General features: G+C 40.8%; 2 protein-coding genes across 2 annotated transcripts in view; one reads left to right on the top strand and one right to left on the bottom strand.

Moving 5' to 3' along the window:
- Nucleotides 1-13,615, bottom strand: part of LOC116721371 (tumor necrosis factor receptor superfamily member 14-like) — a 1,133,408-nt gene that overhangs the window by 1,051,676 nt on the left and 68,117 nt on the right. The gene's annotated exons all lie outside the window — the stretch shown is intronic.
- On the top strand, nucleotides 2,286-13,205 carry phc2a (polyhomeotic homolog 2a (Drosophila)). Its single transcript, XM_032565120.1, has 7 exons — nucleotides 2,286-2,620; nucleotides 5,310-5,475; nucleotides 6,058-6,136; nucleotides 6,463-6,574; nucleotides 8,466-8,589; nucleotides 9,228-9,441; nucleotides 10,785-13,205. The coding sequence occupies exons 2-7, from the start codon at nucleotides 5,335-5,337 to the stop codon at nucleotides 10,937-10,939; spliced, it is 825 nt and encodes a 274-aa protein (XP_032421011.1). The 5' UTR covers nucleotides 2,286-2,620; nucleotides 5,310-5,334; the 3' UTR covers nucleotides 10,940-13,205.

Raw genomic sequence — 13,615 nt, 5'->3', positions numbered from 1 at the left:
AGTAGTAGTAGAATAGGCCTATTTTCGTTACTTTAATTTAATCAGTTTTTATACACTGACACAAGTCTTATAAAAAAGTTACATTTCAAATGTTGAGTTACATATAAAAATAAATTAATTAAACTAAACTAATTGAAAAAGTGGTGAGTTTTTTTCATGCAGGTCTCTTTTTTTAACGATTTGCTCAGTGTATTAAACAAATAAAATGGACAGTAATTAAAAGCCCATAAATTGGACTCTGGCACTTCAACATCACCAAAAGGAGCTGGTTCTTCATACATAAAAACACACATACCAATTTACGACAATTTGATGGAAAAGCACCTCCGTCTTGATGCTTTCAGAATAGTTAAAAGTTGATAAATAATAAAAAATAATAAACAAATTTTTATTATTATCATTAATAAGAGATATAAAATTTTACAGTATTCACTGATTAGATCTTTGAGTCACGTTGGTCACAAAATAATCTAAAAATGAATTAGATCACTTTTCAGAATTGTCTAAAAGAAATGCTTATTTATAGCAATGTACAAAAACAATTGATTCCCTAATTGGGGGTGTATTTCTGTGGCCAGGCTCCGATTTGAAATAGTAAAACCAGTGCTTCTAACCAGGCCTGCCACACACCTGAGGTAGAAGGCTGCTGCTCCTGGTTGCAAATGTCCAGTAGCTTTCAGACATCATATCTCGAATGGATTTGTTATTCTTAACAGAGTTTGGCTTCAGCTGCAAGAAATCCCTCTACTTTCTCAAGCGGAAAGTCTGAAGCTGAACCAAGGGACAGATTTTGTGTGTCTGACTTTGTCAAACAATCCATTCATCCGTCCACTGTCTGTACCAGCGGTCATTGAGCAAGATGCGGCGTACATCCTGGACAACACAGAGACATACAGGACGTCGTGCACACACACACTCACACCTTAGGACAATTCAGGAACTAATGGACCTAACGGTCATGGTTTTTGGACTGTGGGATCAAGCCGCAATACCCGGGAGAATGCATGCATGCAGGAGAACGTGGAACCTACATGGAGAAAGACTCCAATCAGGGATTTGAATCCATGACGCACCCAAGACAACAGGGCGACCATGCACCTGCTTCACTGTGCAGCCCTGTCAAAGAATCAGTTTGTGCGTGTTTTCTAGAGCTGCTCTGTTTTTTTTATGTCCTGTGGGTCTTTGTGCTTGGTGGGTTGAGGTTTTGCTTCTGCTTGTTTTTGTTGGATGAAAATAACTTAACTGTTGTTTCAACTAACATAACGAGACCACATTTGTCATAAATTGGTGAGATGAAGGACCCAAATACCTGTGACAAACAGTGGACCAGACAAGGCGCAGCTGTCTGATACAATAGAGCGCATCACCCCAGTTCTAGAGACCTTCCACTGGCTCTCTGCAGCTCAGAGAATAGACTTTAAAATTCTTCGGTTAGTTGACAAATCACTGAATGGCTTAGGATCAAAATGCATTAAAGATCTGTAGTCGCATCAACTTTCCAGAGAACTCAGGTCTTGTGGTTCCAGTCTACTCTGCTTCACCAGAACCAAACATGGACAAGCAGGATTTAGTTTTTATGCTCCTTTAATCTGGAAAAAAAAAACTTCTAGTAAACTGCTGAGACCCTGTTAGAGTTATCTTTGACTCATAATAACTGGAATGATTAGTAGACTAATACATGATTATTAGTGGGCGTTACATAAGTACTGCAAATTATTTTTGCCACGTCCATTTAATGCTTTTTGTTTGTTTCCTGTTATGTTTTTATCATCTAACTCCTTATGTTGCTGCTAATATCGCTCTGCTTGAAGCTTCATAGCCTGTACACTGACTTGGCCAGATGTTTGACCCTGGATGCTCCTCTTGAGGCAGCCACCAGAGAAGGAGGGACCGGGGTTCGAACCTGCAACGTCTCTTTATAAAAATGTTGTCTTTAAATCAAACAAACACACACAAAAAACAAAAAAGAAAATAATAAAATGCATTTCCGGAGCTCCACATATTACTGATGTAATCCCAGTTGGCTGTAGCAGCGCTCACTACTCAGTGGGAGATCAGTTCTTCAGGCAAGCTGTTGGTGAACATGATGGGGAATATCAAAATAAACGCGCTTTCGATCCCAGCTTGAAGTGATTTTAGCGCCTTTCCGAGAAGCTCACCTGCGTCCAAAGACGCCATGCGGGCAGCCTCTTCAGAGTAAGGGTGGACAGCAGACTGAACGTCCGGCTGCAACCGCCGGCCAAAACAACGGAGCGTGCTTTTATTTTGACGTTTGTTGGCGGAAACTATGCGCGTTCACATCCCGACTTGATCCGTTTGGAGAGATGAGTTGTAATGGATGTTGATAACGCCGTTTGAAAGTACAGCGTGGGGACCGCGGCGAAACGATGAGGCAGTCGGTAACATCGCGGTTACCGGCGTAACGAGGCGGCTCGGCTCGCTTTATGCGGTGAATATTTACCGGCGAGGGTTCCAGCTGGCTGGCCGGTGTTCCTCCCAGCGGCGGGAGCGGAGCAGTTGTTCAGCTTGGAGCCGCTGAACAAAGAGCTTTTCTTCCCCGGACCATTGTTACCGTGCAGGGCGCCCGAAACTGATTCCGAACTGGTTTCGGACGGTTAAAGTAAGCCAACGGTTAGCTTCAGTCCTACAGGCGCGTGCTGGTGAAATGACTTTAGCCTGGTGTACTTTTAACCAACACACGATAGAAAGGCTACATGTTTGTTGCCCAACACTGACTTCAGCTCCCAACTAACTGGATTAATGTCGCCCTCACGTCAATTTAGATTTACTTTGTGCGATTTAGAGTAAGAAACTTCCGACGCGCTCGGTGGAGCTCGAGCATGGGTGTAAACAAACTGCTCTCACCAAGGGGAACCTAAACTTAACCAGGAGAGGAACTGTTCCCTGATAATATACGCTTTTATTTATTCAATTTTAAGGCTTCCTTATTGTTGAATGCCAAACAGCAGCCGCTGGTCACTACAGCCTGCTGCTTCGTAGTAATGGAGCGCGTTTCTCTTTTTCAAAGTAGATGGAAAGTGGAGTTAAAGCTGCTTGAATAGTGTGGTGTCAAATGTTTCAAGCCTTGAGTTTATTATTACTATGTTTTGTCTGAAGGATCTTGTGGACTGATTAAAAGTGGGTAAGACCAACTGACAGGTCTTCAGAAAACTTTGAGAAGTGTTATTCTGTAAAGGCAGATGACCGTTCAGACCGATCCTGGTTCTGGTTCTGCTGGAGGTTTTATTCATGTTAAGTGGAGTTGTTGTTCCTTTCCATAGTCGCCAAATGAGTGCTCAGTTGAGGTATTGCTGCAGAGTTAGTGTCTGGATTTAATCTGCTGAGATTAAATCCATCTTTACCAAATGGCATTTAAACTGAATTTGGCTACAATATGTTAGCAGTGGGATGTATGTTCTAGCCTGTATACAGGCTTGAATGTATGTTGAGGGATTTGAATCTGTTTGCATGCTTGTGTTGTATTAAATTAGACATTTCTGTAAATGAATTGGTTCTGTTTGTTTTTATGAAGAGATTTCCTGTGAATTTGTCGCTTTGTAAATAAGCAAAAGTGAATTGATCAAGAAAGTACTGAGACAATATGGCTGCTTAAAAGCAGAATACAGTTGGTAAGGCATGGAAGATTACTTTTTGATGAATCTGTTTATCTGATAAATAAAAATTTTATATCTAAAATAAAATTTGTTGTCAGCTATGAGAGTAACTTTGTGTTCTTTGAAATAATATTGACGTTGATATAAGTAAAGAAGTATGGATTGTCAGATATTTCAAGGTTGATAAATTTCTATCTATCTATCTATCTATCTATCTATCTATCTATCTATCTATCTATCTATCTATCTATCTAATCTGAAATTTACAGTAATGATGTAGAATATTACCTGCTTACCTTTATTTAAAAAATAGACTATTGTCACTGTGAACTATTCCTACTTCTATGAAAATAATATACTGAGGTAAAAAAAACAAACAACCAGATTAAGACCTTGCTGAATTTTACATAGGTTTTAAATGCTTATTGAGCAAAATATGAAAGTTTTTTCATATTTTATATTTTCTGTAACAAGTATGACAAACTGGCATTAGCTGCTTGGGTACAGCCTACAGTTATCTGCTGAACACACATGCTTGTTAGCATTAGGATTGAAAACTGCAGTACCTTAATAAGAGTGCTCCTTTAATTTCCACACCATGACTGCCTCAGTTTTCTACTTAGAAGGAGGGGAAGGACATTGGGTCCTGATGACATACTCTTGGAGTTTATGATTTGGTTGTTTCAACAAAATCTTGAAGACTGAGAAGATGCCTGAGAAATGGAGGGAAGGTGTTGTGGTGTCGGTTATTAAGAAGTATAGAATTGTGACAGGTATGGAGGAAAAACGCAAATGGGTTTTTCCTTCATACCTGGAGGGAAAACTCCAGGTATGGAGTTTTTCATACAACTCAAGGTATGAATTTGTTGGGTTTTTTTATACAACTCCAAGTATGAGCTGTATGAAAAACAGCTCATACTTGTGAAGCTGTGGAACAGATTAGTGGAAGCCAGAGTGGGGTCAGAAGTGAGCAGCAGAACGGTTTTATGCCAGAATTACAGATGCAAGTTTTTACTTGAAAGATGCTGATGGAGTGTACCGAAAAGGCCAGCGAGAGCTGCACTGTGTATTTCTAGATTTAGAGAAAACTAAATCTAGTTTGACAAGGTGCAAGACTCTGTGGATTATGATGTTTGCAGATAACATTTTGATTTGGAGTTAAAGCAGGGAACAGGTAGAGGAAAAGATGGAGGTGGAGTTATGAACTGGAAAAGAGAGAAAAGCTGATTCCTCTTACTCTTCACTCAGGTCCGGTTTGGACACGTTCAACACGTTCAGGGGAGAGACAGTCTGAGTGAAGGTAAAGGATGCAGAAGACAGGACTAAATGGAGACATATGATTGGCTGTGGTGACCTCTGAAGAGAAAAACTGAAAGAGAAGAAGAAGGAGAAACCTTTTACTGTATCTAGATACCAATACCTAAATACATCTGTCTGCTTTTGGAACCTGTGCCTCTGTAGATATGGTGGTGGAGATGTTTCATGTAACTTCCCTTCCAGTCCTCCCAGCTGATTTCTGGTTTTAAGCTGGACTTCTTGCTTATTATCTGAAGATGCTCAGGTGTGTCTGAAGGGCAACATTTAAAAAGGACTGATCCTGGTTCATCAGCTACCGGACACACTGACTGTGCTGTATTTCTATATTTGAACACTCTTTCAGATTCAGGCAGTTGTACGTTGCTGTTGTGTTGACAGGTTTGGGGCGGCCTGTGCTCCAGTCATGACCTCTGGGAATGGGAGCACTGACAGCAGCCAGCACAATGGAGACAGCAAAACAGCTCAGCAGGCCATAGACAAGTCCCACATCCTGACGCACCTGATCGAAGGCTTCGTTATCCAGGAAGGTGCCGAGCCTTTCCCTGTGAGTACCTGGTCATGCATTGGTCTGTTGGGGAATGTCAGCAGTAACAGAGATTTGGGAACCTCTTCTGACATACAGCTTCACACCTTAAGTCACAGGTGTCAAACTCCAGTCCTCGAGGGCCGCTGTCCTGCAGTTTTTAGATGTGCCACAAGTACAAAACACTGGAATGAAATTGCTTAATTACCTCCTCCTTGTGTAGATCAGTTCTCCAGAGCCTTAATGACCTAATTATTCTATTCAGGTGTGGTGCAGCAGAGGCACATCTAAAAGTTGCAGGACACCGGCCCTTGAGGACTGGAGTTCGACACCCCTGCCTTAAGTCATTTCTGACTTGCAGTAATGCAGGCTGGCTTGATTAGGGGCACGTCTTTATTTCCAAATGCCATTGGTGGTAATCCTTCAGGGAATTTTTCTTGTTTTGATGCCTCAGAATGCATTAATCTTCTTTAGATATGCAAAGCTCTTTTTGTTTCAACAATCTAATGGTATTAGCACCATCTTAATCTGAGCTCATACCAGCAGTTCACTATACGTGGCATTTTTATCAATCAGCTCAATCAATACATTTCTTTTCTGTAGGTGGAGCGTCCATCTTTTTCTATAGAGAGCCTCCGGAGACGGGCAGCAGATTCAAAGATGGATGGCCTATCTTCCAAGGGTAAACAATTTTCCTTGTTTTTGTTTTTAGATCAATAGTAAAGTTCATTTTCCATCCATCCATCCATCCATACATACCAACCAACCAACCAAACAAACAAACAAACGGGAACTGTGAGTTCTTCATCCTTGAACTGCAGTTTTGTTCTCCAGTAGTGCTGCTCAATGTAAGCAACACAGTGAATTGGACTAGAGTTGTTGAAAAGTGTGTTTCCTTGCCTTTCTCCTTGTTTTTCCTCCTCTCAAGAAGAGTCTTTCAGTTCTACAGAAGGAAAACTGGGGAGTCATCCGACAGTGACTTTGTGTGCTGTTTGTGTGTCCTCTCAGAGCTAAAGGCCCAGCAGGAGCCCATGTTGACCTGTGAACTTTGCGGTAAGGTGGACTTTGCCTACATCTTCAAAAGATCCAAGAGGTTCTGCTCCACAGTGTGTGCTAAACGGTGAGTCCGATTTATTTTTCATTCTAAGGTTGTTGGTTGTTTTTGCTCTGATTTGGATCTATCCAAATAAAATCTCAAATTTTATTGGGGAGTTCTGGCAAACATTGAGTCATAAACATACAACAGTTGGACCTTATTTGGATGATGGAATATTTGGACCCTACTAGTCATACTATTACTAGAAAAAAAGTTCTATGGTAATAACGTTGAAATAATGTGAGAAAAAGTGATATTATTAGAATAAAGGCTTACTATTAGGAGAATGTAGTAGTAATTTTATGAGAACTCCGCAACATGAACATTTTACAGGTAAGGAAATAATCTTTCAGCACATCAGCATCAAATTATTTTCAGAACATTGAAATGATTAAGAAAGCAAACGTGTCTATTTTTGAAGAACGAACCACACAAACTAAACAGGTTACATCAGATCTGGATAACGGCATCAAAGCTTTTTTCTCATTAAAATGACCTTTCCCCCTCGTAATTTCAAGACGTTCTTTTGCATCTTTGACTATATTCTTGTAATTAAACAAAAATATTTTGTAGCCTGGCCCTAAGACTCCATTTAACAACTCACATAAAAGGTGACTGCAATGAAAGCTACTTTTAAAAGCTATTTTCTGTCATTTCTAATTTCTTGTTTCCTTTCAGAAAATAAAGCTATGAAAAAATTAACATGAGAAATTGGATATGGTGTGAAAAAAATCAGAGATTTCATTTTCACGCCCTAATTTATCCCCTTACAAATGTCTTTCCTTTTTGCTTTTTTTCTCACTTAAGCTTTCGATCATCAATCAAAACTCAGATCACCTAGATCATGTGTACCCCAGTCTAATCCTGCAACTTTTAGACGCATTCCTGCTCCCACGCTCATTCAGGGAGTCAAAGAACTGAAGTCCTTCATCTGCAGTATGCAGCAGCTCTGCATACATAATGAGCCGTTCATTTAAATCAGGCGGGTTGGAGAAGAACTGCATCTACAGTTGCTCTCCAGGGCTGGACTTGACCCCTGACCTAAATATGTATAAGAAGTGGCTTTTAAATACTGATTTCATTCATAAAGGGAAAGAAAGCCATCCTACGCTTTATAGTTCAACTTTTAGTTAGCTTTTTGGTCTGCATTAGAGCGTTGATGAGCATGAAGGGCTTCTCAATGGTCACACCAAAGCTTCTCCAATTTGATTTGTCTAGACTTTGACTTGGCCACTTCAAAACCTTCATTGTGTTTTGTGCTGTTCAGCCATTCAGAGTTAGACGTGGTGCTCCAGATCGCACGTGTCTCCTTCTGGATTTTATGAATCCAGCAGAATTCTTGGTTCCATCAATCATAGTAAGTTGTTTGGGTCCTTAAGCAGCGCTCTCTAGTTGAGCGGACAGAAGCCTAGGAGATATAAATTAGGCCTGACTTTTCTTCTTTTTTCTTTTTTTTTCATTCGAACCATTAAAAGCTAGGCCAGTATGAATAATAGATTTAGTCTGGAACGTAGCCCTAGGAAGATTCCTTTATAGTTCAACTTTACGTAGCTTTTAATTTCAAGAGTGACCTTCTTTTTTTTTTCACATGACGCTGCTCTGTGAACCTGGAGACAAATAAAGCAAGAGCTCCCTCTTAATAACAAACAGGAAAATTCCTTCTTGTTCAAGAGGCAAAACCATTTTAATCAACAGAATCATGTTTAGGCTGACCTTCACAGTGACTGTGTTGAATAACTATGAAAGTGGCAAAGCATCAAGGGGGAAAAAAAAAACCTCCCGTTATGAAGTTATTGTGTCTTTTTCCATCTATTTTAAATAAGTCAAGATGTGGAGTTTCCTAACGAATAACCAAATTAATGGAAAAGGTGGCATTTACACTACTTCTTTTCAATATTCTAAAATATTCCTGTAGCTACAATGTGGGATGCACAAAGAGAATGGGTCTCTTCCCGAACCGCAGAACCAGCCTAGAGAACCTGAAGAGACGAACGTTGAATGGGAATTACAAAAACAGCAGCTTGGACTCTAAAAAGAAGGTGAGGCAGCTGGAGACATTTTATTTGACATATTGTTGTGTGGAAGATTTCTGCTCTTTTATAATTGACATGATGAATCCAACTTTGACAGTACGAAGAGGAACCGGTGTGCAAAACAAAGCACAGAACTCCTGACATCATTATTTTCAGGATTTATAATAAACGAGGCTTAAGATTTTTGGGGGTTTTTATGCATTTGTAAAAGAATTTTAAAAACTTTCATATAAGACATGAAAAAAGGAAGCTCATCTGCCTCCTACTTGTGGTCTTACTACTATTTGCAGAAATACAGGACTGGGAAGCAGCCAATGAGAGACGGGGGGAGGGTCTTAACGCTGTCTGTCTGTCTGTCTGTCTGTAGACTCTGCTCAACGTACTAATGACGGAGAAACAACTCACCTTTCCAGGAAAACTGTTTATCCGCCACTAGAGCCAATAAAACTTAAAAAAAAAAACAACTGTTTATCTGCTGCTATCTGCTGTTGGCCTTGCTAACTAGCCTTAGCATTCACAGCAGGCTCTGGCATGGCAAAGAAGCTACTGTTTAGCTTCGGACAAACTGTCTTCTCTGAAGCTGACCTCAGGTTTTGATCCATGGTTCAAATGTTGGAATGAGCTGATTTCCTCGTTTCTGTCAGATTGCGCCCTCTGCTGGTCACGCTGTTCACCCTGCTCACGGAGAGTCCAGTCAGTGTTCAGACCTGTCCGGCTATAAAAGAGTCCCGTCACCCCCCCTGTCTACGGCCCCTCGGGTTCCTGCGGTGCAGACCCCCGACCTCCCGCCGCACCCCCACAGCGATCCGGGTCAGTGGAACATCCAGGATGTCTATGGGTTCATATCCTCCCTGCCAGGTGGGTGTGGCATGCTGATCCTTGGGCATGATGATAGTTTTTGCTCCAGTTAGAAGAATTACTGTGCAACAATTGATTTTGGTGATATTTTTTATTAAACTCAAACTTGTGCGCACAAATGTGAATTTATTGAAGATTTTCTTGACTGTACGCAGGGTCAGAATTATATATGCAGGTTCAAATATACAGGGTGGGGTTGGGGGGGTATTTAGTCAGCATATAATTGTGCAAGTTCTCAGAGAGGCCTGTAATTGACATTGTAGGTAGACCTCAACTATGAGAGACAAAATGAGAAAACATAAGTAGAAAATCACATTGTCTGAATTTTTAAGAATTTATTTGCAAATTATGGTGGAATAAGTATTTGGTCAATAACAAACAAACAAGATTTCTGTAACTTCTTCTTTAAGAGGCTCCTCTATCCTCCACCTGTAGTAATGGCACCTGTTTGAACTTATCAGTATAAAAGATTAATGTCCACAACCTCAAGTTGTTTGTGTTGCGTCGTTGACTTTACAGCAAACCCTCATACCAACGATCCATGTAGCTACAGTAGACAGGAAAAACTCCCCTTTAACAGGAAGAAACCTCCAGCAGAATCAGAACTGGGCTCAGTTCAAGCGGCCAGCTGCCACAACCGGCCGGAGGTTTGAGAAGACGGAGCAGAATGCACAACAAGAAACAGATCAACTGGTTTTGAAGTCGTTTTCTTTGTTAATGTAAAGTAGAAAGTCATTAGCAGGAGAGGGAGAATGTTTAGCTCCTGAAAGCATTATCTCAGCTCATGCTTTCCTTCAGGAAGATCCTCTATGGAAAGAAAAACAGAAAAACATAAAGCTAACAGTTAAAATAACACTCTACAATATTGCAAATTGTAGAGTAGTAGAACAAGAAAGTTTCAGGGCGATGGAAAAGTTGTCCTCTAGCAACTTAAGCCAATGGCAGCATGTCCAATGGGCCACTGTAGATAGAAAAACGGAGTAAATTTCAGCAAAAAAAACGGAGAAATATTAGGATCTCAGGAATTTTCTACAAAACAAGGACATTTCTGAGCTTCGAAAAAAAACTACAATTTTTAGTTCAATCTCTGAAATCTTCTAGAAAAAAAATTAGAAATTTCTGAGTTTCAAAAGTAGAAAATGTTCAACTTTTTTTCTTGAAAAAAGATTGAAATTAATTGTAAAATTTCAGAGGTTTTTGGCAGAAATCAACAAATCGACTTTTTTCCCCCCCTATCTACAATGGCCCTAATAAGCCTTTGTGTTTCACAGCTGAACAAACAGGTGAATGAAAAGCGCTGCACCGTACCCTGACATGAAGGTTGTCATTGTTGTTGGTCGCAGGCTGTCTGGAGATTGCAGAGGAGTTCCGCTCTCAGGAGATTGACGGGCAGGCTCTGCTTCTGCTGAAGGAGGACCACCTCATGGGAACCATGAACATCAAACTGGGCCCAGCTCTGAAAATCTTTGCTCAGATTAGCATGCTCAAAGACTCGTAGCTCGTCTCTGTTACTGACCGGACACAGCAGGCCTGCTCAGGATCTTCAGATATCCATCATGACCTCAAAGACTCTCTCAGTGTTTCCTCATCTCACCTCTTACACGTTCACACTACTTCAGGGACTAAAGGTATTCTCTGCTGGAGACAGATGCCAGTTTCAAGAATCCACATAGATTTGGTGACCATCCAGCAGGTTCACCCCTTGCTTCAGGTCAGCAGCAGTCTGATGTCTTCACTAAAGACACTTGCTTGATCAGGAGATCGGGACTTTCTCTGTGCTGTGTGTGCAAATGTACTAGCATGACTGATGGCTTAACCTGCACAAGTCACTTCGCTGTTAAAAAGCAGAAAACTACTAAAGTAATGCTGCCTTCCACCGTGGGCTGATTACAGTCCACCAGTTAGAACCAGCAGGTGGCGGTTGGAAAGTCCCGTCAACCAGCCGTCAGTCTGGTCCCCATGTCCCAGCCTGTGGACATGGTGGAGAAGAAAGAGGGTGGGGCTTTTTCTCCCGGCTGTCTTGAGGTAATGTGTTTGCATCTGTTTGATAATCATTGCTCTGTCCTGCTGTGTCCTCAGACAATGTGTTGTCATGCTCCATGGCAACACGCTGGATATTTCAGGAACAAAGTCTCTTCAGTCACAGTCTGTGTTTTCTCACTGCTTTGTTAAAGTAGCAGTATGTAACTTTAAAAGAAAATGTTGTTTTTTGTTTGTTTTTTACATATTTGTTGAAGCTGTCAGTATGCCGTGACAGTATGGTATGAGGCAACCTGTGAAAATTTGTTTTAACTCCTCTGCCTTTTCCCAGTGCTGTCTTGGAACAACCAATCAGAGCTAGGTCTCTCCCCACTTTGCTCTGTGCTAAGATGCAGCTTCTCCCCGTCAGCAGAGCCTGCTCAGTCTAGTTAGCATGACTTCCAATGGCGGTGGATAAATGGTTTTCCTGTAATAGTAAGTTGTTTCTCCACCGTTAACATGTTGAACAGCATTGATTGACAGCACTAAGACCCTCCTCCTGGCTCTGATTGGTTGCTTTTAACTGGGAGTGGTGCATTTCTGCAAAGGCAACAGTAGCACAGGGAAGGGATGAAGATCTATCTTTTCACAGAGTATCGCTCTCATATTATACTGTATTTGAACAAATCGGTAAAAAAAAAAGTAATTAAAGTTACATACTGCAACTTTAAATCTAACAGTCCTGAATCAGAACTACGGGGTTTACAACTCAGATGAATGTTTATGCTGAAGCAATTTAAATCTAAACTTGACAATTAATAAAAACTGGCTGTAGAGAAGGAAAGGAGTAGATGTCCCAGGTTATAAACCATCAGGATGGAATACTGATGGTTGACATTGTTTTTGACATTGACCCATTGTGGTGACGTTGGAAAATCTATCCACCTTTTGGCTATAGTGAGAGTGAGAGGTGGGGTCGACCCTGGACAGGTTACCAGTCCATTCCAGGGCAACATGCAGGACCAGCTAACCTCCCAGTTCTGTTTCTGGACTGTGGGAGAAAACCTTCTTACTGCAAGGCACAAGCTCTAAACATTTCCACATCTGGAAATGTTCAGGTTCATTCTGGTTTCGCTCACAATCAGACGATGATGCATCCGACAGCTGTTTTCTGCTGCACTCTTAGAAACTGATCCACAGCTCAGAATGACACTGATAAACACTGTGACACACAAGCTGTGATTATTTGTTGTTGTATTGATTCTTTACTTCTCTGCATAATGACAGGAGGGTTACCAAAATTCTTCAATAGGACTAAAAAACTGAAGATTTAATGTGAAAATCCTTAAGGTCTGCTTTGCATCTGGTGTTTTGTCGATGAATGGATGAATGGTCTGGCTGTAAATGCTCCGTTCACTTCCTCTGGTGCTGCTCTGAATCAATCTGACTCGGAGCAAACAGATTTATTTTTTTTTCTTTCCCCCAGGCAATTATATGAAAGTCTATGCACACAAATGTGACTGCAATAAGTGCCTGTGGGAGTGGAGCGATAAAGCTGCCAAAATCATGGGTGGGAATTAGAGAATACACAAAAGGAGAAAGAAAAAAAAAAAAAGACTACCTGTTCCGTCATCAAGCCTTTACCAAAGTCACGTGGAACTGAAGCCAGAGATGCTCTGCTGACATACCGCTAGATGCGAATGGTGACGCTCTCCTCTAGAGTAGACTATGTTTCAGTCCTTGGACATGTTCTCTGGCCTTACACACAGAACACACTTTAATAAAGTCAATAGATCTGTTCTTTGCGCCTGACTTACTGTTTTTATTTTAATGGTGGTGAATATTTGGAGTTTGATTATCTACAGGAACTCTGGATACTTCTCTTAGTACACCTGAAATAAGACTAAATTAACCTGCATGTAACTTTTCAGCAAGATATAGAAGCCCATCTTAAATTAATAATTACTTGAGTACTAGTTCCGCTGGCAGATTTTTTCCCCCCCCATGCCGAAAAATAACTTGGATTTTTGCAGCTGAATCTATAAGAAATACCAAAGAGAACAGTTTGACAGAAAGTAACAGTTTCTAGCCTGTGGTTTTTGAACCTAAATGACTCAGTTTCCACAGATTCATATTAATGATTTATTAAAGATTCCTCCTGCTGCTTCTTTTTGCATCGTGAACTTTTTACCTTTAACTTTTTTTTTGTCCGAGG

The sequence above is a fragment of the Xiphophorus hellerii genome, chromosome 1 (assembly GCF_003331165.1).
Source record: "Xiphophorus hellerii strain 12219 chromosome 1, Xiphophorus_hellerii-4.1, whole genome shotgun sequence".
In the NCBI taxonomy this organism is placed as follows: Eukaryota; Metazoa; Chordata; class Actinopteri; order Cyprinodontiformes; family Poeciliidae; genus Xiphophorus; species Xiphophorus hellerii.
The sequence above is the reverse complement of the archived record's forward strand: the minus strand, read 5'-3'. Positions and strand labels throughout refer to the sequence as shown.

Excerpts from the sequence above, each read along its gene's own strand:
- phc2a (XM_032565120.1), top strand. The coding sequence starts at position 5,335 with ATGACCTCTGGGAATGGGAGCACTGACAGCAGCCAGCACAATGGAGAC. Across the intron at positions 6,575-8,465 it reads TCCACAGTGTGTGCTAAACG|CTACAATGTGGGATGCACAA; the intron begins GTGAGTCCGATT and ends ATATTCCTGTAG. Across the intron at positions 9,442-10,784 it reads GTTCATATCCTCCCTGCCAG|GCTGTCTGGAGATTGCAGAG; the intron begins GTGGGTGTGGCA and ends TGTTGGTCGCAG.